Raw genomic sequence first — 23,378 nt, forward strand, 5'->3', positions numbered from 1 at the left:
AGGTTCATCTGGGTGTCGGCTATGATTACATTTTTGCTATTTATTATAATTAACTGTCAAATCATATTTATCATAATACTTGATAAATATGTCTGACCAGCTTACCAAAAATAAAACATTCGGACACATTATATTAATGAGAATTTTGAGGCAAAATGTGCTTAATTGTCATGAAAATAATGTAGCAAAGCAAAGACTTGATTTGGAAAATATTAAAAAGATTCTAAAAATACGATTAATTTTTGTATGCAAAATACATTTCTTATTTTGTATTTGTGATATGTGTTTTGTGAGATTCACAATATTTTTTTAAATAAAGGATCCTATGTGTGCAATATCATAAAAAAACAGCCTCAGCGAGAGTGGGAAAAAAGATTTATGAATAGATGGGTGAACAAGCAAAAAACAAAGGTAAGGAGTCCCTGGTGAGAAGTGGAGTGTTCTTTATAACGCCGGTGTGTAGAAGACTTCTCCACTGGCCAGTCGGCGCATGAGCTCTTTCCATAGGAGGTCTCTCTCCATCTGCACTCCTTTCATAAAGCCACGGTTCTCCTGTGCCCGGCGGGACAGATAGGGAATCACCTCGTTCACCGGACCATACGGAACGTACTTGTACACCGGGAATCCTGCCTGAGCTAGAGATATGAACAGACAAGAAAAGAATACCAATATTTTTCAGGGGTTTGCTGTTGTGTTTTTTTTTTATATATCCCTTTTATTGACATACATTTTATAACTGTACTTTTGGTAACACTTACATTGTATACTTTCATTAAAAGTACATATTAAATGCATGCCAATCAGTGATTTAATGTAAATAAAAATCTTATTATATATATATATATATATATATATATATACATATATATATACACACAGGCCAAGTCTGCAAAATGACTAAATGTATATATATACATATACATTTAGTCATTTAGCAGACTTGGCCTGTGTGTGTATATATATATATATATATATATATATATATATACATATACATATACATTTAGTCATTTAGCAGACTTGGCCTGTGTGTGTATATATATATATATATATATATACATATACATTTAGTCATTTAGCAGACTTGGCCTGTGTGTGTATATATATATATATATATATATATATATATATATATACATATTTAGTCATTTAGCAGACTTGGCCTGTGTGTATATATATAAATATATATATATATATATATATATATACATATACATATACATTTAGTCATTTAGCAGACTTGGCCTGTGTGTGTGTATATATATATATATATATATATATATATACATATATATATACACATTTAGTCATTTAGCAGACTTGGCCTGTGTGTGTATATATTTATATATATATATATATATATATATATATATATATATATATATATATATATATATATATATATATATATATATATATATATATATATATATATATACACACACACATTATATATACATATACAATAAATATAGAACTTAACATATAAGTTTTTTATATATATAATTAAGTACAGGTGAAACTCGAAAAAATAGAACATCGTGCAAGAGTTCATTTATTTCATATATTGTAGCTTTAACTGAAATAAAATATAAAAAAAATAACAATACTTATTTTCATTTTCAAAAATGACTAAAACTGAAATAAAAATGAACAAAAACTACAGACAAATTTAAATATAAATGATGAAAACAAAAAAATACAAAAGCTTCAACTAAAATAAAAATGAATAAAGAGATAAAAACTATTAAAGTGTGTGTGTGTGTGTGTGTGTGTGTGTGTGTGTGTGTGTGTGTGTGTGTGTGTGTGTGTGTGTGTGTGTGTGTGTGTGTGGCTCACCTAACGGAAAGCTGATTTGGTCACACATTCCCAGGAGCTGGCCGAAGTACACCTTCTTATCTGTGGGTGCCAGACCCATTTCATTCATCCTGTTAGAGCATAAACACACAGAGCGCCGTCACGGAAAGTGAAAAATGAGAGACGCCCCTTCGGCAAGGTCATTTAATACCGGATACATTCCGGTGATTGCTCACTCAAAGTTTCACACCGTCTTATCGGTTACAGCCATTACACGCAGGAACAAGACACATTCTGAGACACTTAGGCTGATGTTAAGTGTGAATGATGTAAGAGGAAGATAACTAGTGTGTACTTCCATACGAATCATGCCCTGGCGACACTCTTTGACTTTGTGACAGAGAATGTTAATGACATCTGTCATTGGGACACCTTTGTCAAATGAGGTTACACCCCTAAGGAGTGATTACATAAAATGAATGATTGAACATTACATTATTAATTTACACAAATTAATTAACTCCCAGCGGGATCTAAATGTACTTGGTGATCTAGAGGAGAGCCATATATCAAAGAACAGAACTTAAACTACACTATAAATGTGAGTTTTTCCGTGCTTAATATCTCTCAACTTTATGTCCAGATGTTGATTTTTATTCTATCTAACAAATATCAACAAGTCATTTAATTTTGTAACTTTTCTTTATATACATTTTATTGATACACACTATCATTCAAAGTTTTGGGGTTTAGTATGATTTTTGAATACTTGTATTCAACAAAAATGCATTAATTGATCAATACATTTCAAAGAAATGCTGTTATTTTGAACTTTTTAATCATTAAAGATACCAGAAACAAATGTATCATGGCTTTCACAAAAATATGAAGCAGTACAGCTGTTTTCAACATTGATGATAATAATAAGAAATGTTTTTTGAGCAGTAAATCAGCATTATCCTGATTTCTGAAGGATCATGTGACACTGAAGACTGGAGTAATGATGCAAAAAATCCAGATTTCCATCACTGGAATAAATTAATCAAATGGAAAAAAAGTTATTTGTAATAATATATCACAAATTTATGTTTTTACTGTATTTTTGATCAAATTAATTCAGTCTTGGTGAACGTAAGACATCTTTCCTCAAACCTCACATTTTTTATGAAATATGACAGATTTCACACACACACACACACACACACACACACACACACACACACACACACACACACACACACACACACACACACACACACACACACACACACACACACACACACACACACACACACACACACACACACACACACACACACACACGCACACACACACACGCACACACACGCACACACACACGCACACACACACACACACACACACACACACACACACACACACACACACACACACACACACACACACACACACACACACACACACACACACGTCTCTCATATTCTATGCATTTCAAGTACACTCAATTTTATGTACACCAAATGTATATAAATCATTATAAAAAGAAAATAAATTCTGTCATTTCCAATCAAGCTGTATTTTTTTTAATTATGCAAAACATATTATACAATTATGAGAAATAAATTCTAGCTATGAAACCAGCCTTAAAGGGATAGTTCACCCAAAAATGGAAATTTGCTGTTACTGACTCTCAGGCCATCCAAGATGTAGGTGACTTTTCTCACTCAGTAGAACAGTAAAGAAGATTTACAGCTGAAACGGTGGTCCTTGGTGATTCATATAATGAAAGTCAATGGCTACTGTTCATTTGAGAGTCAAAAAAGCATATACAGGCAAAACAAAAGTAATACCCGTGGCTCCCGACAATGTCTTGAGGTCTTACGAAGCGAAACAATTTATCATTATTTACAACCTATAATCCACAAAATAGTGCTTACTTGTGCTTATCCTGGATGCCGTAACCTATCTGAAAAATTAAGATAAGGTTTGCTTATAATACCGTTTGCCGAGGCTGTGGATTAAAGGTAATAATGTTGTAAATTATGTTCAGTTTCTTGCACAGACCAATCGTTTGGCTTCATAATACCTCAATGTATCATCAGGAGCCACAGGTATTAATTTTGTTTTGCCTGTATATGTTTTTTTTTACTCTTAAAGTAACAGTAGCCATTGACTTGCATTATATGAATCACAAAATACCATAGTTTCAACTATAAATACTGTTCTTCTGAAGAAAAAAAATTAGTTTTGGGTGAACTATCCCTTTAACAAGAGTCAGCCATTGCATTCCAAAATATTTCAAATGTAAATTCAACCACCCTAATTTCCAATCTCAAAATGAATGGACATTTGAGTTGTGTTGGAAATGACATGTGTTCATGATGGGTCATACAGTATGTAATTGAAAGAGAGAAGGAGAGTATAAAAAAAGTGTCCTACCGTCTGAGTGTGTGTTTCACAGTGTCTAGATTGTGCGATGCCACCATGACATCTGCTTTCTTATTCCGTTCGATCTCCTCCAGCACGTAATCCAGACACCTGAAAGACACCAGCCGCTCATAAATCATCCTGGTTTTGGTCTGCACTTTCAGACAACATTTTAACTTGACTGTTGACCGCCAAACACAAAATCTTTTTAAAAAAAAATCTGATTTATTTTGAAAGCTGTCAGAATGTACCTTAATCATAAGAGGCTTACCTATGGTGAGATAAGCCAAGAGTATAGATAAATCTCTCCTGCCTTTGAAACATTCTGTCAGCACATAGGCCATCTGAATGAGGCACAGTTCAGGGTAAGTATGATGTTCAGATAAGGAGCTATATTTTACAAGTATTTTAGGACTGTTGGTCTGGACTCAGAAACTACTTGGCCATGTCATCTGGCTCCTTAAAAGAGAGGCAAAGGCTGCGACTTGGCATCAAGCAGATCGGATCATTAGCCAATCAGGACACGGTGCGTTTACATTTGTTCATATTAAGGCCCCGTTTACACGTACATTTATTTTGAAAAACGGAGACATTTCCCTTCGGTTGTGCCCCTCGTTTACACGCAAACGGAGAATTCGCCTCTGAAAACGATTCTTTCTAAAAACTCCGGCCAGAATGTAGATTTTGGAAAACTCCGTTTGCAAAAAAAAGAAAAGCTGAGTTTTAGGCAGTCGACGTCACAGTATGCGACAGAACTTGCCGTCAAAAGTGCGACCTATATTTTCGGGATTTTGATTGGCTAACGTGGGCTTGAGCTTCTCGTTACACTGCCACCTATAGGTTTGGCATGCTCTTGACGGCATATACACGGGTTCGTGTAAACAAACACTTTTCTGAAAACTGAGAGGGTGAAATGTCCGTTTATGAAAATAACCGGCCACGTGTAAACGTAGCCTAAGTAGCCTCTGTATCTGGATAACCGATCGGATTTCTGTTTTTGCATAATATTTAAATTAGGTCTGTAGCACGACACCAAAGTAAGAGTAAATGTGATACAAATTAAGCAATGTCCCAATTGCTTTCACTCACTCACTTTACTTTCCTATGCAATCTCCATCCTTAAATCAAATTACGATTTTTGAATGAAGGAATACTTCCAAAGTTGATCATACAAAAATAACTGGGTTGATCATGTTAAACAAGTCACATCATCGATCATCTGGGTTTAGGGTGTAATGACTATATGGGAGATTAATAAACACGCTGAAACAATAAAAACATTAAAAAGTGTATTCCCACTATTCCTCCGGCAAAGCAGCGCACGCTCTTCATTAAGATCTCATGACTCACAGCTGTGATTGTACAGGCGATCGCCTCGTTCAGATAATGTTGCACAATTAAAATTAAAATAACACACACAGTATCATGTAAGTCTAAATAAACTGTTTTGAATATTGACGTTTATTGTAAGGTTCAAATAAGTTAAATTTGTCTAAACTGCATCTGGACGTTATTTTCTGATAGCCACGTGGGGAGACGGGGGGGATTTATATGACGTCCACCTGTGAATGCAGACACGATAGATTGTGTTTACATTACACTGAGGCTACGTTTACACGTGGCCGGTTATTTTCATAAACGGACATTTCACCCTCTCCGTTTTCAGAAAACTGTTTGTTTACACGAACCCGTGTATATGCCGTCAAGAGCATGCCAAACCTATAGGTGGCAGTGTAACGAGAAGCTCAAGCCCACGTTAGCCAATCAGAATCCCGAAAATATAGGTCGCACTTTTGACGCAGTGCAAGTTCTGTCGCATACTGTGGCGTCGACTGCCTAAAACTCAGTTTTTCTCAGTTTACATGCAAACGAGTTTTCCAAAATCTCCACTCTGGCCGGAGTTTTTAGAAAGAATCGTTTTCAGAGGAGAATTCTCCGTTTGCTTGTAAATGAGGGGCACAACCGAAGGGAAATGTCTTCGTTTTTGAAAATAACCATGTACGTGTAAACGGGGCCTGAGATCCGATCACAATGCGTCCTCGACTACCTCTGGACCAGGACACGCTGATCGGATAACATTCCCATCAGAAACGCATTTACACTCGTCTTTTCAATGTGTATGTGGACAACATCCGGATACAGGTCGCATGTTAATGCCAAGTGTAAACGCAGCCAAGTGAATTTTATGCATTTCCTGAATCATTACTTCCTCATTAAATGAAGAATTTTGCCATAATTCTCTGTTCCAAAACAGAAAGTTGCCCACCTAGACAGCATTTCAGGCATTAAATGCCAGTGGTTCTCAACCAGGGGGCTCTCCAAACCCTATTCCTGGAGGCACACCAACACTCCACATTTTCCAGCTCTTCCTAATCAAACACACCTTATTCAACTCATTAGCTTGTTAGCAGAGGATCCAAGAACAGAAACATCAAAGCCATAGGATGACAAGCCTGCAACCTGTAGCCAAAAAAGCATAACGGCTAATGCTAATGCTCTGGCTGTGGCGGTACGCAGGGAAGGAGACCAGAAGCCGTTTTTTTTTTTTTTTTAACGGATGACAACGGAGAAGAGGCTTCACTACACTGAATAAACCGCTTTTGTGAGGAAATAGCTTATCATTTAATGAATCAACTGCCTGTCCACTAATCTTCACCATGTTTTACGCTACACAATACTTTTGTTGTGAACGATATGCAGATATGATAAAAATGTTATTTAATAAGAGAAGGCAGTGAAGGAAATGTCGTGACATGACTCATTTACGGCATTACCATAGTATTTAATGAGTGATATTGTATAATGGCTAAACAAAAAGAGTAAAAAATACAAATATATACATTTCTTTCTTAGGCTTTCAGGTTTTACCAGTTATGATAAGGCTTCATGACAGAAAATGAGTGATTTAATTATAAATATTTTGACCAGCAGTGACTAGTACATAATATAATTGACAATAAACTTGAACTTGAATTATCTCTATTTGTTCAGGACATACAGAGAATTGAAATTCCGTTTCCCTCAGACCCATGGTGTAAAACCCCCAACATAACACAGACAAGTATTACAAATATTGAAAAATATATATATATAATCACAATAGAAACATTAAGCACATGATAATTTAAATAGATTTACATTAAAAAGTGCAAACAGTATGCAAAAAAAAAGAGAGCAGCCATTTTAAAAGTGTCTGGTGCAGTGTGTGTGTGTGTGTGTGTGTGTGTGTGTGTGTGGGTCTGCAGTAAAGCACATTCTACAAACATTGCAATCCTACCGTACCTTTACTAGCGATATAATACCAAATATAGAACATTTATTCACAAGATCAACACTCTAATAATCCACAAGAAACTAACTAACGTAAACTGTAACTGTAAACTTTAAACGGTTTGAAATGACGTCACTGCCCTCACACGATAGGCTGAGGTGCCTCACATTATCCAAGTTAGACGTTACGCTTTCTCCAATGGTAAGAGATACAGACCCTCTCATCTCCCTCTAATAAGACAATCTCTGGAAATTAGGGTGACCAGACGTCCCAAAATCTAAGCTGTTGTCCCGAATCCGGCCCTAATTGTCCCGAAAATTATATTTAAGCAAGAGTAGTTATTTTTCTTTTTTTTAAAGTTCTACAAAGATACCGTAGGCATGAATTTAGATATGCATTGATAAGCTAATTTTCATTCATTAGTTTCGTTGACATGACTGGTGTACCAGAACCCCAACACGCCCCACTAAAAAGCAAAAACGTCTCTGCATGTACGGGAGGAGTGGGTGGGGATTGGGGAAGTATCCATGTATCCAGTAGGCCTACCCCAATTTCCATTTTTATTGAAGAACCAGGGTTCTCATCTTGGAAAACCTAGAACTTTAGACAAGGCTTAAGACTAGTCCCAGACTAAAATGCATGTTTGAGCTGTTTTAAATGAAAGCAACTTGTAATGACATATCTTAAAATATGTCAGTGCCATTGTTTTGTCTCAAGATGCACACCAGTAATGTTTTTTTTTTTCTAGAGCACATGTATAAAAGCTACGCAAATGCCCTAATTGACGTAAGGACTAATCCTGGCTTAATCTAAGCCCTGTCTGTGAAACCGGGCTATCCCGAAATCAAGTCTGTAGATATTAAACATATGTAATATTGTAGTGCAATTAGAAATCAAGCATATGATATCATTCAAACTATCAAAAAACTAAACATATGACTAATCGCAGCATATATTTGAAATGTGGCTTTAATGTGAGCTAATGACAGGGATGTGGGATGAAAGTGGGAGTCCATGGCCACCCTGTTCCAGCGACCCCGCATCAGACTCTGTTGGAATCAGCTGTGAGTGTTAGTTGAGTCTCTTGTGTGTTTTTTGCGAGTAGCTCTATTTGTTTTCCATGGGTGAGTGACCGTTAATGGAGCTGCTGCCCAAGAAGAGCTTTTAGATGAGTCACTTAAGAGGGTCCAGATGCTGCCGTAGAAAGTACTCACAACAAGGCAGCTCACTAGTTTTCAGGAACAGACTTCGAATGTGAAATTCTCAAGGAAGGAACATTTCTTGCCTGTGGTACATTCTGTTAGTAGATTCGTAGTCGGGGTTGATGGGGTCTTCGTATCCAATCTCCGCTGCTCGGCTTCTCTCCTGGTACATGTAAGCCCCCCTCACCAACTTGGCACCGAAACACCAGCCCTCCCTTCTCGATAGCTCAACGTCCATGGACACATTATCAAATGCCTCCTGAGCACAGAGAATTCATTACGTTGCAACAGATAACCTTATTTTAAAGGCAACATTTCAGGAAATTAAAGCGATAGTTCACCCAAAAATGACTCATGTCCCTCATGTCATTTCAAACCCGTAAGGCTTTCGCTCATCTTCGGAACACAAATTAAGATATTTTAATGAAATCTGAGAAATTTCGGTCCCAACATAAAAAAAAAACGGTTCAAAGCTTTCATAAAGAGATCGTTAAAAGAAATCCATCTGAATCGAATGGTTTAATCCAAATTAAATCTGTTCATCATATAAAGCGATCGTGTGTCTTCAGAAAACTTGGATTAAACCTCTCTATTCTCTTTATGAACGTTTTGAACCATCAGAGTTTTGGGTAAATAGACCTTTAATAGAGGGACAGAAATCACTCAATTTCATTCAAAATTATCTTCATTTGCATTCCGTAAATGAATGAATGTCTTATGGGTTTGGAGTGAGGGTACGTAATTGATGACAGAATTTTCATTTATGGGTGAACTATCCTTTTATTCACTTCCTTTCTCTTCGGAATTTAATATAACATGTAAACGCGTTGAATTGTCACCATCATCATTTATTTCCTTTTCCGGATTAATTTCAATGCAAAGATAGATTGCAAGCACCACAGTGTTAAATATCAGTTGATTTTTCTTTGTCTAAATGTTATCCTGTTATAACAGCATGTTTTCTGCACAGCATCCAACCATCTCACTGTAGGTAAAGCCCAGAATATCATCATCTGATCCACGTTAACACCATTCATACGTGCCAGACGTGTGTGTGTGTGTGTGTGTGCGCAAGGCTCACTTTGAGGTAGCACTGATAGGTGTTGAAAACGACAGCTTTGTCTGTGTTGAAGATTCTCTTCATCTCCACAGTAAGTCTGCTGATGGCAGGCTGGAAATATGTCTGTTCTGCGTCCACCATCAGCCTGACGCCATTTTCCACCGCATGCTGTTCAGCACATGAGAAGCAGGCAGTGTAACAGTGAGGTAAAAACACATTAATCGGCTGACAAAAAAAGGAGATATTGCCACAGACTGTAGCGTAACCAAGGATCTGTCACGGATGCTATAAACCTCTGCAATAATAATGTTGATGATACAGCGGTGCTAATAAGTATTCGGACATGTAACGTTTGCATGACTGCATTAGATGACAATATAGCAATCCAATTGGCATTTATTTTAAAGAAAGATTGCACATGCACGCTTTGCAAACAATTTTTTTTCCCCTTTGATACATTTAAATCATCCATGCTTAATAAAAGGATTTTTATTTTATTTTTACTGACCTCAAACTTTTTAAAAGTAGTGTACGTATACTGGTGGTAACATGAACTATTGCAACTAATCACTACTCCTAATACGTGACACTGGATCGCAAAACCAGTCACATGTCACACAGGTATATTTGTGGCAATAGACAACAATACATTGTATGGGTCAAAATTATTGATTTTACTTTTATGCCAAAAATCATTAGGATATTAAGTAAAGATCATGTTCCATGAAGATATTTAGTAAATTGCCTACCGTAAATATATAAAATATTTATTTTTGAGAGTGAATGCAGCACAATCGCGAACATACAGTAAACGGACAACTTTAAAGGTGATTTTCTCAATGTTACATTTTTTTGCACCCTCAAATTCTAGATTTCAAAATCTCGACCGAATATTGTCCTATCCTAATAAATACATTAATGGAAATCTTATTTATTCAGCTTTCAGGCGATGTATAAATCTCAATTTCAGAAAATTGACCCATGTGACTGGTTTTGTGGTCCAGGGTCACATGTGTACACTCTAAAAAATGCTGGGTTGTTTCAACCCAAATTTGGGTCAAATATGGACAAACCCAGCCGTTGGGTTCATTTTTTAAATTAAAAATATTAACCCAATGGTTGGGTTCGTCCACATTTGACCCAAAATTGGGTTAAAACAACCCAGCATTTTTTAGAGTGTATGCAGTGCACTAACGTGGATGGGTTAAATGCAGAGGACAAATTACGAGTATGGGTTACCATACTTGGCCTTCACGTGTCACTGTCACTTTCAATTTGAAGAAAAAAACATAGTTTTATGAAATCTCAAAACTTAGTTTGATTTGGTACTTCCAGGCTGAAAAACAGGAAGCACTGAGCCCACTGTGAGTCTCACAGCTTGTACTGCTTGTACCAGAGGCCTTTCACAGTGCGACATAAACCCGATACATGTTCCTTGCATCAAGTCGACGGGGCGGAACAACTCTCTAACCTCCACACTCTGCTGAAGGCTTTCTCAAAATCAATCTCTGTTACATTCTTCATCCATGACTGTCTGGTAGACCATGACCTTCTGACACTCCGCATGAATACCACAGGAGAAACATAAGAGGAACAACAGCCAATGAACGCACCTTAGCCAACACATCCAGTCGCTGAAGCATCCTTTTCATCTGCCTTTCCTCTTCCTCCGTGAACTTGGACAGAAGAGGCTCCAACTGACCAGTCTGTTCAAAATAAATAAATAAATATATATAAAAAAGAAAGAAACTCATAATTTGAACACATATGGGTGCATTTTTTTTTTTTTTAAGTGAATCTTAGTAATAATACTAACTTTTTTCATGCTCTTATTGTTTTTTTCCTGAACAGATGGTTTCAAATTATTGGACAAAGATCTTTAAGGTAAAGGCCATATTTTTTTTGTATTTTTTCTTGTATTTCAGTTTACTTTTCCATTGTTTTTAAATGTAAACACGGGCTAGACAGACGATCACGTCTTGCGTTTTTTGCAGCATCTCGCACATGACATGTCATTCAAAAAACGCAGAGCTGAAGTTAAAAGAAGTTCAACTTTTAAAAAACACGTCTCTAGACCTTGCGCTTTTTTCCCGTTCTATTGAACCGGCCCTAACATACCAACTTGCGCTCAACAAATGCCCAATTTTGGAGAGGAACAACCCGTCTGATTTTTGGAAACCTGTTTGGAAACAATATTTATTAGTGGTGCTTGCTAATTGTTATTGCTCATACTTTTTCACTTAAATTATTGTAAAAACAAATTGAGATTTTACAGTTTTAACTTTGTTATGTGCTTGTCATTTTCAATATTTAAAATAATAATAATATATATTATTTGAATATTAATATTTTATATAATAAAATATTAATATCATGTATTATTTAAAAAGTATAATTATTATAAATAATACATATATTTATGTTTAATTTATTTTTTATTTCAGTTTTATTTTGCAGTTAGTAGTTTTAGTGCTTCAATTTAAACATTTCAGTTAGTTGCCACGACAGCATTTCTAATTTTCAAATATTTACATTTCATTTTAGCTTTATTTAAATAAATAAAAATATTTTTTTTTTATGCTGAAACATTCACCTTAACATTATACAACAAATAAATGAAGACTATCGTCTGCAGTTGTGATGTGAGGGAAGCCTCTTGTTTCTCTTGCAGGCAAAATTTCATACTGTACATGTCTCCATAATCAAATTACCTGGGAAAAACTCAAAACGGTGAAGTGTTTATAGAACCAATTAGACCATGAGAAATCAATAACCCTCTTAATTTATGCTGTGGTTGAGGTATCGGTTTCTTGCTGTCTGCCTACCTGCAGGTTTGGGACAACTAGTAGATTGGATATCTTTGTTCTCTCGTCGATCAGACTGTTCCAGTCCAGCATGTCCACCGTGCTTCGGGAAACAAATACAATATAGCATTTATATTTAAGCAGATGATGCTTTGGACATCAAATGACTTGCATGCATCATTACAGAACTGGTCGATTCAGTGGAGCAAATTGCTCTTATATGAGGTACAAAGGGGTTTAGTTGACTCAAGGGGGTCAAGCGGGGCAGTGTAATGGAGCACCCGTGGAGTAGCTCTCCTCAGTTCATAAGATAACTTCATTGTCTGCCATTGATTGAGAAGATTTACAAGTCTGAGTGTTAGAACGGCTACGGGAAACTGGTGTTTCTCACCCTGATGAGTGCAGTCGTCCATCAGAGAAGCAGCTCTGAATGTTGCCCTGAGCTCCCAGCCTGGCTAGACATGTCTGAAAGAAAACACACTTTTCATTCATCAGGCCCAAAAGGACTGTGATTAAAGGAAAAATTCACCCGAAATGAACCCACCGAGGGTTTAGAGTTCCATGGAACACAAAATTATACATTTTGAAGAATGTTATAGTTCTTAAGGCCTGTTCACATACCAACTATAACGATAACTATTATAGCGTTCACACTAGGGGTTGCACACTAGTCGACTTTAATGCCCTGCCGTGATGTTTTAACCGACTAGTCGTTGATCATTGCCTATACAGGGCGCAACAGAAATCTTGGAAGTCCAGTTTTACGTTTCGTTTCCAAAAGTTCAAATGACAAATAAATGCATAATCCAAGAGCACTCCAAAAGATATTTTTGGTTTATGCCATCTGGATACTCAATATTGATCGGGTGAATGCACATGCAAGCACTTTCTAAACTAATGTGCTGCTGCATTGTAAAGCACACACACACACGTGCAGATCGTGCACACAGAAACATTGAGGAACATCCAAGACCCCCACAGACTCAGTGTGAACAGGCCTTTACTCTCCAAAAAGTACAAAAAAAGCATCATTCCATATGACATTCCAAGTTAAATGACAGCTTTGCATGCGAGGAAAATATTTGCAAAATTCAAGCTGAATAAAAAAAATCTCTTCACATCTTGGGAATATTTTGACCCAATAACAACTTATATATCAGTGCTTTCAGCACACAAAGCTAATATATGGGGGATTTGATGCTCTTTTTATGGTGCTTTCTTTGTCCTTTTTGGAGTTTCACATCACATGCCCAGAGAATAATTTTAATGCATGCAAAATAACAGGGTGGAACTACTTCTTTTTAAAGAATTTATCCTTTTGTGTTTAACAGAAGTAAGAAGCTGATGACAGAATTTTCTGAATTGGTGCACTAATATAATGCACATTAATATGTATTTGCATAATTAATGAAAACGTTCAAATATGCTTATGACATACTGATGATTATGTGCTAGTTTAGTGGTTAAAAATCGGAGCTATTAAAATTCAAACCTCACGTGTCAATTCGTGTAGTATCACAATTGTACCCTTGAGCAAAACCCTCGGTTTCTCTAGTGGAAATGATCTTGTGTAAATGTCCCATGTAAGTTGCTTTAGAAACAAGTGTCTGCTAAAAGACTACTTAATTATTTATTGTCATGTTAATTACATTTTGCCATTAAAATGAATGCAGCTCGTACAGTCTAGTCATTGCAATACAGCCTCCAGTTGCTTGCTGTATGTCAGATTTGTTGCAGATGCCTTACAGTGCTTTTGCAGTATTAAACACGCTTTAGTGTCGGTTGATCTGTGCGTTTGGCCGCGGTTTGAACCCAAAGCATACCTGCAATTGCTCTAGATCCAGTTTCTGCTCCAGCACCTCCGCGCCGTCCTTCCCCTGCTTGGCAGCCAGGAAACTGAAAAAACGTCTCCACTTCACCAGCACCTCAGAGAACTGGAGCTACAGACGCCCGAGGGAAGGATGAAGAGCACGTTTAGTTCACCAAGGTGACGGATTTTAACCCGTGTTTTCTGATGAATGAACCCTGCCTGAACCTCAGTCTTACCAGGAATTGTGGGCGCCCCAGGGCAGTCATCTTAATAGCCGAGAAACCATCTTCAGAACTTCCACCTGAGCAGGCAGGTGATTTTCTTTTAGAGTTATTTTAGAGGTTACTGCAGCAATGAAAGTGAAACTGCCTTTTTAAGAGCAATTTTCCAGGAACACTGACTGAATTCTATGCAGTTATACATAGTGTTGCCGGTGCATTTCAATGGGTGTTTCTCCAATACTTCTGGCATAATGGAAAACAAATATAAATGCTTTCAAAAGTTGGTCAGCTCCATGCTTTCTTGGCACTTTCTCTAGCATAAAAATATGCTAAAAATGCATACAACAATCATTCAAATGCACAACAAAGATTTAAAGAAATAACAGGATAGAAGTTTGCACCACTTTCCATGAATAGAGAACATTTTGATGTCCCATTATTTTTTAAACGAGTCTCAAATCTCAAAGTCTTGCAAACCGAAAAGAGGCTTGAAGGAAGCCTGAAAACATTGTTTCGGAAAGATCTACTGGTTGCAAGACTGTTTACATGAGAGTAGAAGTGTTTTAAAATGTGCTCTGTGTGAAAATGCACACACTCACACCCCAAACTGTAATTTTGAAAAGGTATGTTCTTGAAAAGACATAACTTCTTCAAAATTCACGTTTTCGGTATGAGTGTGTGAGTAATATATGTTGTAGAGCAAAACGTCAAAGTAACGTCAAGTTTACCGCCGTCTTTAAAGGGATAGTTCACCCAAAAATGAAAATTCTGTCAGTAATTACCCTCATGTTGTTCCAACCCCTTAAGACTTTTGTTCATCTTCGTTCATCAACACAAATTAAGATATTTTTGATGAAATCTGAGAGCTGGCTCACTCCTTCATAGGCTGCTAGGTAATTGCATCTGTCAGCCCAGAAAAGTTAGTAAAGACATCGTTAAAACAGTTTAAGTGACTACAGTGGCTCAACCTGAAGTTTATCAAGCGAGGAGAATACTTTTTGTGCGACTTTATTCAACTATTAATTTTCTTCCGTGTGGGCCTCTGACGTGAGTTCACGAGAGCGCCACGACGCATGCGCGAGAACTGAGAAGATGGGTCTCGATGTAGTGTTTAAAATGGTTCTAAGTGTGCATTTCCTGGATCGTGAGAAACCAACGAGAAAACGTAAAAGTGCCTTACACCAATGCCGCAAAATTAACGGCTTACCTTTCATACTTTTCCATCAAATGATCGTGAGCGTCATCTTCTCAGTTCTCGCGCATGCGTCGTGGCGCTCTCGTGAACTCGCGTCAGAGGCCCACACAGAAGAAAACTATTAGTTGAATAAAGTCGTTATTTTTGTTTTATTTGCGCACAAAAAGTATTCTTGTCGCTTGATAAACTTGAGGTTGAGCCACTTTTTTTACTATGTCTTTACTAACTTTTCTGGGGCAGCAGATGCAATTACCTAGCATCCTTCAAAGGAGTGAGACAGCTGTGAGATTTCATCAAAATATCTTAATTTGTGTTCCGAAGATGAACGAAAGTCTTACGGGGTTGGAACAACCTGAGGGCGAGTAATTACTGACAGAATTTAAATTTTGGGGTGAACTAACCCTTTAATTTACTCATAAATTGAAAAACCCCGTGGGAAAATCTCAAGGGAACCAGTGGGCGTTGTTTTGATGTCATTCTCAAACCTGTCTATCGAGAGCAATGTTCTTCAAAAGTTAGATTTTCTGACTTCTCAGCTAGAAAAACAAGGAAGTGTCTAAAGTTGTCATTTAAACTAATTCACACGTGAGCACAAATTGGAATGATAAATAAAATTGCCTTCATTTTTAAGTTTTAGGCCCTTCTTAGTACCTATTTGTGCAAAGTGCCCTACTTTGTGTGTTAGGGTCACTGCTTTTAAAGCTTCTGGCATTTGCTTTGCTTGTAAACTGAGTCCAATTCCAAAGTTAATTACAAATCAGCTTTTACAGATGGTCTGTTACCTGAGGCTTTGATGCATTTCAGAAAAGTATCCATGTGCTGGTCGCACTTCTCCTCATCGGCATAGAAATACGTACGAGCGCTCGTCACTCCTTCGCGGCGATCGCCGAACTTACGATGGGCTGTGAACTTCTTCTCCCGATGGTCAGCTCCTTAATGTCGAAAAGGGAAATTTTGACCTTTTGCTTCAATATTACAAAAGAATTGAAATGTTAAAAAGGTGCAGACACTCACCAGGGCTTTCTTTCTCTGATGTAGACATGCAAGATCTATCAAAAAAGAGAGAGACATTGACATTTTTAATAAAACAGGGGACTAATGAAACCAACTACTTGTTCTTTAGGTCTTTTTAGAGACCTTTGGCCAACAAAATGAAGAAACAGCAGTTTCTGTAGAGAGGAATCAATAAAAAGTGCAGAGGCTGCTATGAAGTCACTTTACTGTGGTGCACTTCTGCTATTCGTTTCCCTTCTATATTTCAGGGTCAGCACTTAGAGTCACACACTGACTCCCGCCTGATGTCTATGCTTATACCCATGCATCTCAACTCTCTGCTGTACTACACTGACGCATTCAAACCAACTCAAAGGTTAGACAGCCACATGGGGCAGTGATTTGTTTAGATCGAGTTCCTGTGATCTCCAGATCCTTCGAACGGTCTCTGCACTTCCCCATCCACCCACACCGCCGCGTTTACTCTGCATGGGGCGGCTCAGTGGAGACAATGTTTTGACGTCTGTAATGTTCCAACAGGAAGGAATGTTGAGATGTTGATGGGGTCATTAGCGGTCAGACTCAAGCCCTTCCAGGCTTAAAGTGCGCTTCTAAACAAAACAGAGTTATACAGGCAACATATTACAAAGAAAGTCATCAGGTTTTGACCAGGATCTTACCTATAAGTTAATCATTTAAAATGTCCTATATTTAATATGCACTGTCAACATGCATTAACTAAATATGGATGCAAAAGGAAATAAATGTAGCTATTTTCAAAGTGAAACTTTGGATGGATGGATGGATGGATGGATGGATGGATGGATGGATGGATGGATGGATGGATGGATGGATGGATGGATGGATGGATGGATGGATGGATGGATGGATGGATGGATGGATGGATGGATGTTTTCTAAAAAATATTTACAATATGCACACACATATAGTATATATGTATGTGTGTGTGTATAGTGTTAATATATATTGTATATATATATATATATATATATATATATATATTGTGAGAGTGGCGAAAGATACACACAATATATATATATATATATATATATATATATATATATATATAGGCCTATATATATATATATATATATATTAATATTTATTTATTTATTTTTCAAGCAAAGAGATTTTGTGGAATTGTCTTGGGCCGACATCAGCTGAATGTTACATAGCAGATAGTTCCTAAATCAATACACGCAAGTCAATTACAGTTGACCAATGGTTGCTATTATAATAATGGCAGTCTGCACCGAACCAAGACATACCAATACCATCTTATTCCTCGAAACCATACAAGGCAGGCATGGCATCTGAGAACTCATGGAATGATCAGCCAGGGCTCCTGCATATTAGATGGCAACCTACTCAAATGCCACATCCTCCAGCTCTATCACACCCTTGATAATGCAGAAAAGCCAAGCTGAGCACTCTATTCTGTATAACAGCATTACAGGATCCATTGGGGTGGATGTTAATGCAATATTGATAGGGGCAGAGGCTCTAAAACACACATCACGAACATAAATTAGCTTTTATTAGGCAGTGACCAGCCAGGGTCCTCTGTGGTTGTAAAGAGCATTTCCAATAAACGCTCCATTTCAGCTCATTTCTTCAGCGAGTGATCGTGGTGGTTTAGCGCCCCTCACAGGCGACGAGGAGAACTGCACTTCTCTCTGCAGAGTCATCTGAGGAGGGACGCCTATAAAATTACTCAGACCTCTGACAGCGGCTTTCAGAAATGAAAGCGGTGATGTGGAGGAGAAGTCCATTTATTGGATCTCACTCTGTATCACTGGCTTTTCCTCATAATCCAAATGGCATATCATCTATATCTCCGTCTCTCGCTTCCTCTCAGTTCTCAGGCAATACAATTTCATTTATATTTCCAGCAGGAGACCCTCGGGTAAGGGACTGACACTCTGTAATTTACAAAAGGTCAATGACAAGAACAAATGAAGACATTTTTTAATCAAATGTCATAACGTTGACACAGCTGTTGAAATGTAGGTGATGCTAATGGTTAAGGACCTGGGCTGGTAATAGAAAGGTCACAGGTTCAGTTTCAGTTTGGAATGAATGACAAAAGTGTTACCCTTCAGAATTATTAAGAACAAACCTCCAAGTAGAGATATGGACAATGGACTGCATTTCTAACCACACTACACCTGGTCCTGGACAAATATCAAAAATATGAATTAAACAAATTAAGTTTTCCAAGTAAAGGTTTACAATTTTTTTTTTTACAATTTAAATGTAAATATAAAATACTGCATAGTCTCCATTGTAAGAATAAAATATAAATTGATCCTTATTAAAGCTACAAAAGTTATTCAAGTAATTCAAGTTATTTTATATATGTTTTGATTAACATTAATGACAGACAGCAGTAGTATATCAGGTTGCTGTCACTTTAAGACAGAATACAAGAAACCATTATACTGATGTACAACCGGTTTACACCCAGCTGTTAAAGGGAGAGTTCACCCCAAAATGAAAATGATTTCATGAATTATTCACCCTTGTGTCGTTCCAAACCTGTAAGCATCTGTTCATCTTCAGAACACAAATGAATATCTATTTGGTGAAATCTGAGAGCTTAACATCAAGCCCATCTCGGTGGACATTTTATAGGCCGTCGCCACAATATATAGCGTCATACCACCCAGCCATAACTGAAACTGAAATTATTACTATTAAACACATTTTGTTCATTTAAATTAAAAAGGAAACATAAATATTAGATGAGAAATTTAACAAAAATGTGAAAAGTTGACCAAATGTCTCACATGGGAAAATGATAAGTCTGATTACTTCTCAAGAAGCTGAATGATTTGCAATATCAGGTTAAACTCCAAAGTTTAATACATAAATCAGAAGTAGTATGCAAATTATACAACAAGTTTGTTAATCCTAAGTAACTAATTATGGGACACTCTCCATATCTCTCCATGTTTTGTCAAATACAGCAATTCCTTGACTTTTCTTTTTGTTCAAGTCTTAATTAGGAGTTTCAGGCACTGCATTCCCCCAATAATCCACTTCCTGGGCAGGGATTTGTTAAAATCCCTAACCCTAAGTGTGTGCAACAGAAAAAGCAATGCTTGTCTCAGAAGGTCTGAAGCATAAACCTATGGTCTCAATACAGTAAAAACTACACTGTAAAAAAATTATTTTCATGATTTGTTATCACAACTTTTTATCTTTTGTCAAATCAACTTCGATAACTAATGTGGTGAAGATAACATAAAATGAAGAAGAATGGTTTAATAAACAGAAACTCAAAATAGTATTAACTAAAATTAATTACAACGAACTCAAAATTTTAAGGCAACAAGGTTACATTTTTAAGTTAAACCAACATTTACAGTGTACTAAAACTTGTTCTCTTGTAGAAATAGAGAGCAGCTTTTGTTTGTGTGTGTACCGCGAGACCAAATTCCTAAACAGTGAGCGTGTTGATATCCTGAATATAAGCCAATCAGACACAATGGGCCTCGGCCAAAACAACCAATGGGATCTCGGCACTTTGTTTACATCAGTGACAGCGGATCAAATCTCAGGCTATTTCTGAGCTCTCCGCATGAGCACAAATCACAGCTTGGCCATTAACCTCTAGGCCCTCTACTGAAAAGTAGTTAGTTTGATGCAAAGCAGGTCTTAAAGACAATTCAGACCAATAGATTTCAGATGCACACTGCCATGCAAACTAGGAGGGCCAAGAAAGGAGAAAGTTTTCAAAACACTTAAACTGGCCAAAACTGCCGGTTGATATTAGGAGAGCAAAAATTCTTAATGAGCTGCTTTAAATTAAGCACTACAGCTCTCTATGGAGCAACATAATTGCATTCATTAATATTCTGTTCTTATACTGGTGTGATCAACATCACTGGTTTATTTATCTGGCCCTTAATTGGTCAGGTCTGGATCACGTATTCTGCGAATAAATGCTTGCAGTTCTGCTGAACATGTTGAGTAGCATTCTCCTATCTAGACGATAGGCACTGTATTTTGTTAAATTGCTCACAAATCTTTCCGGTCACCCTTGGTACCTACGATCGATGGAAGCAGCTTAAACACGGTAGTTTGAGGATGTAGGGTCCAGAACTACAGGAGAGCACTTACTCCATCTCTTTCCTCTCAGCTTCTTCCGGTGAGAGATCCTCTTCTACACTATAATCCAGCACAGCTCCCACTCCGTACGCTTGGTTCTTCTGCACTACAGGCCTGATGGACTGATGGTCCTCGCCTGCCACAAACTGACCGTAGAACGTCATCTTCATAAACTGCTCAAACATCTTCTGTCCTAACAACTTTTTGCTGAGATCTATTATCTGTAGGAGACAGAAATAAAGTTGTCAAAGCATGTACATTTTATGGTGTGATCTGTTTAAAAAAAAAAAATGATTCTGTCATCATGTACATTCTCTCAAGTTGTTCTTTGTTCTGCTGAACACAAAAAAATATATGTTTTAAGAATGTTGGTAGCCAGAGAGTTAACGGTAGCCATTGACTTCCAAAAGTATTTTTCCTACTATGGAAGTCAATGGGGTCCATCAACTGTTTGATTACCAACTTTCTTTAAAATATATTATTTTGTGTTCAGCAGCAGAAGAAAGAAATTCATAGGTTTGAAACAACGTGAGGGTAACACCCAACATTTTGGGGCAAATTATCCCTTTAAGTGGTGTCCTTACATTTTGGGGCCACTAATAATGGCGCAAAAACTAGTAAATTGACGAGTGCAAACCATAGTAAATCACCTTGCATGATTCCTTTAAATACTCCCAGTCCCTTCACATACATTTTGTAAATCCTGACAGTAGTTTAACTCCAAAAGAGGGTGTGTGCTTGCGCAAGCTAGTAAATATTGCCTTTAATGTTAACACCAAGGTTTTTAACCAGGGTTTTGTAATTTTTTTACAAATATTATCTATTTAAATATATTTCAAAATGTAATTTTCAGCATCATTACCCCAGTCTTCAGTGTCACATGATCCTTCAAAAATCATTATAATATGCTTATTTGCTGCTCAAGAAACATTTCTTATTATTATCAATATTATATACATTAGCTTAATATATAAATTGTTAGATAGTGTTTTACATAAAAGTTATCATTACAAAGAAATATATATATATTATGTCTATAAAGGCTGAAACTCTGTGTAAACACGTATATTCAGTGTGTGTTTCCATCTCCAATTTGACTAAAGGTTAAAAAGACTTGCATATGTCTCTGAGGTTCCTTCTATCCTTGCCAGTTGACTCTAGTAACTCTACAGTCACACTAACCACATGACTTCTTCCCTGGCAAGGTGCCATTCCTGTCAATCAGACAATGACACAAGAGAATTCCTCCAATACAGGAATTCATGGAAGTCTGTCATATGCAGTACATGAAAGACCAGGATGGTACTCTTTATGAATGCATTCTATAAGCATTAAACACATTACATACCTCTTTATTCTTATCAACCAGGATGTCATAGGTGCACAGTTTGAAAACTACCAAGCTTCTCAGTAACTCAAGAGTGTCTTTGCTCTTGTAGGCTTCTTTGGTCTGTTCAAAGTCAATGGAGATGTTGTTACTGAAGGACACATGCTCCTCGTGTGTGTTTGTTTTGGTTGAATGTAACGCTTGCACACTCCGGTGATAACCATGTCGAGTGTAGATCACAAAACTCCTGTCACGAGTCGCGAGAGCAAAAGCTGGAAGAGTTTTCCGGAGAGACATCACTTCAAGACTTCTGTGCTGACAATGTGCATAAAACAGACATATAGATCGCTTGCTGCTTTTTGTAAATCACTCTGACCCTTGTCTTGAGCAGTGAGCAAATTAAACACCACCTGTGTGGGGTCCCGCCCCATATTCAGATCTGGGCTGCCTGATTGGAACAAATCCCGTGACGAGCTTGTTTACTGATGTAACACACGCATGGAATGCCATAAAGGGAATACTGTTGCATAAACGTTTCGTAAAAGAAACATTTTATAATTATGAGGTGTAAATGAATGCTATTATTTTAACTAACATGGAGGGTTAGGCTACACATATAATATAAACTAGGCTATGTGATGATGTCAATACACCGAGGACAAAAATTAGGCTACACTGCGGACTAATTCAATATTTTTGTTGTTAGTTTTGATCTTGCTGTTTTACTTGATGACGTACGTGACGTGACATTTGTTGTGCACGTTCCATGAAGTTAACAGCGGGGGGAGCCGTTGCATTGTTGAAGTATTTGACTTTTACAAGACTGAGGGTAGCCTACGATTGCTAATCTGACAAAACTTATGGAGACATCCGAAAACACATCCGTGTGTGTGTGTGTGTGTGTGTGAGAGAGAGAGAGAGAGAGAGAGAGAGAGAGAGAGAGAGAGAGAGAGAGAGAGAGAGAGAGAGAGAGAGAGAGAGAGAGAGAGAGAGAGGCACAGCTGCACTATCTGTAAGATATATTTTAGCCATTCACAATGTTAGACATGATTATTCATTTATTTAGATGGATTTTATTTGGAGACTTTTGAATTTTAAATCTCTTAATTTAGACATAGCCTACTAAACCACTAAAATACTATATTATACCCATGCCAT

At 37.1% G+C, this 23,378-nt stretch overlaps 1 protein-coding gene across 1 annotated transcript; it reads right to left on the minus strand.

Annotated features, from left to right (window-relative positions):
• Positions 1–358: 358 nt before the first annotated feature.
• On the minus strand, positions 359–22,666 carry prodhb (proline dehydrogenase (oxidase) 1b). The gene is made up of 14 exons (XM_079605878.1): positions 22,242–22,666; positions 20,906–21,114; positions 16,781–16,815; positions 16,549–16,698; positions 14,587–14,651; positions 14,364–14,480; positions 12,932–13,005; positions 12,562–12,643; positions 11,350–11,442; positions 9,758–9,904; positions 8,760–8,935; positions 4,216–4,314; positions 1,840–1,928; positions 359–635 (listed from the first exon to the last, which is right to left on the minus strand). The coding sequence occupies exons 1-14, from the start codon at positions 22,515–22,517 to the stop codon at positions 445–447; spliced, it is 1,803 nt and encodes a 600-aa protein (XP_079462004.1). The 5' UTR covers positions 22,518–22,666; the 3' UTR covers positions 359–444.
• Between the last annotated feature and the right edge of the window lie 712 nt (positions 22,667–23,378).

This window comes from Phoxinus phoxinus (genome assembly GCF_949152265.1).
Source record: "Phoxinus phoxinus genome assembly, chromosome: 3".
Classification (NCBI taxonomy): domain Eukaryota; kingdom Metazoa; phylum Chordata; class Actinopteri; order Cypriniformes; family Leuciscidae; genus Phoxinus; species Phoxinus phoxinus.

What these genes read in the sequence shown, in the direction of transcription:
- prodhb (XM_079605878.1), bottom strand. Translation starts at nt 22,517, where the DNA reads ATGTCTCTCCGGAAAACTCTTCCAGCTTTTGCTCTCGCGACTCGTGAC. An exon ending in TGGATCTAGAGCAATTGCAG is followed by an intron (nt 13,006 to 14,363) that starts GTATGCTTTGGG and finishes GTTTTCTTTCAG; the next exon opens with ACATGTCTAGCCAGGCTGGG. An exon ending in ACTAACAGAATGTACCACAG is followed by an intron (nt 4,315 to 8,759) that starts GCAAGAAATGTT and finishes GGTGTCTTTCAG; the next exon opens with GTGTCTGGATTACGTGCTGG.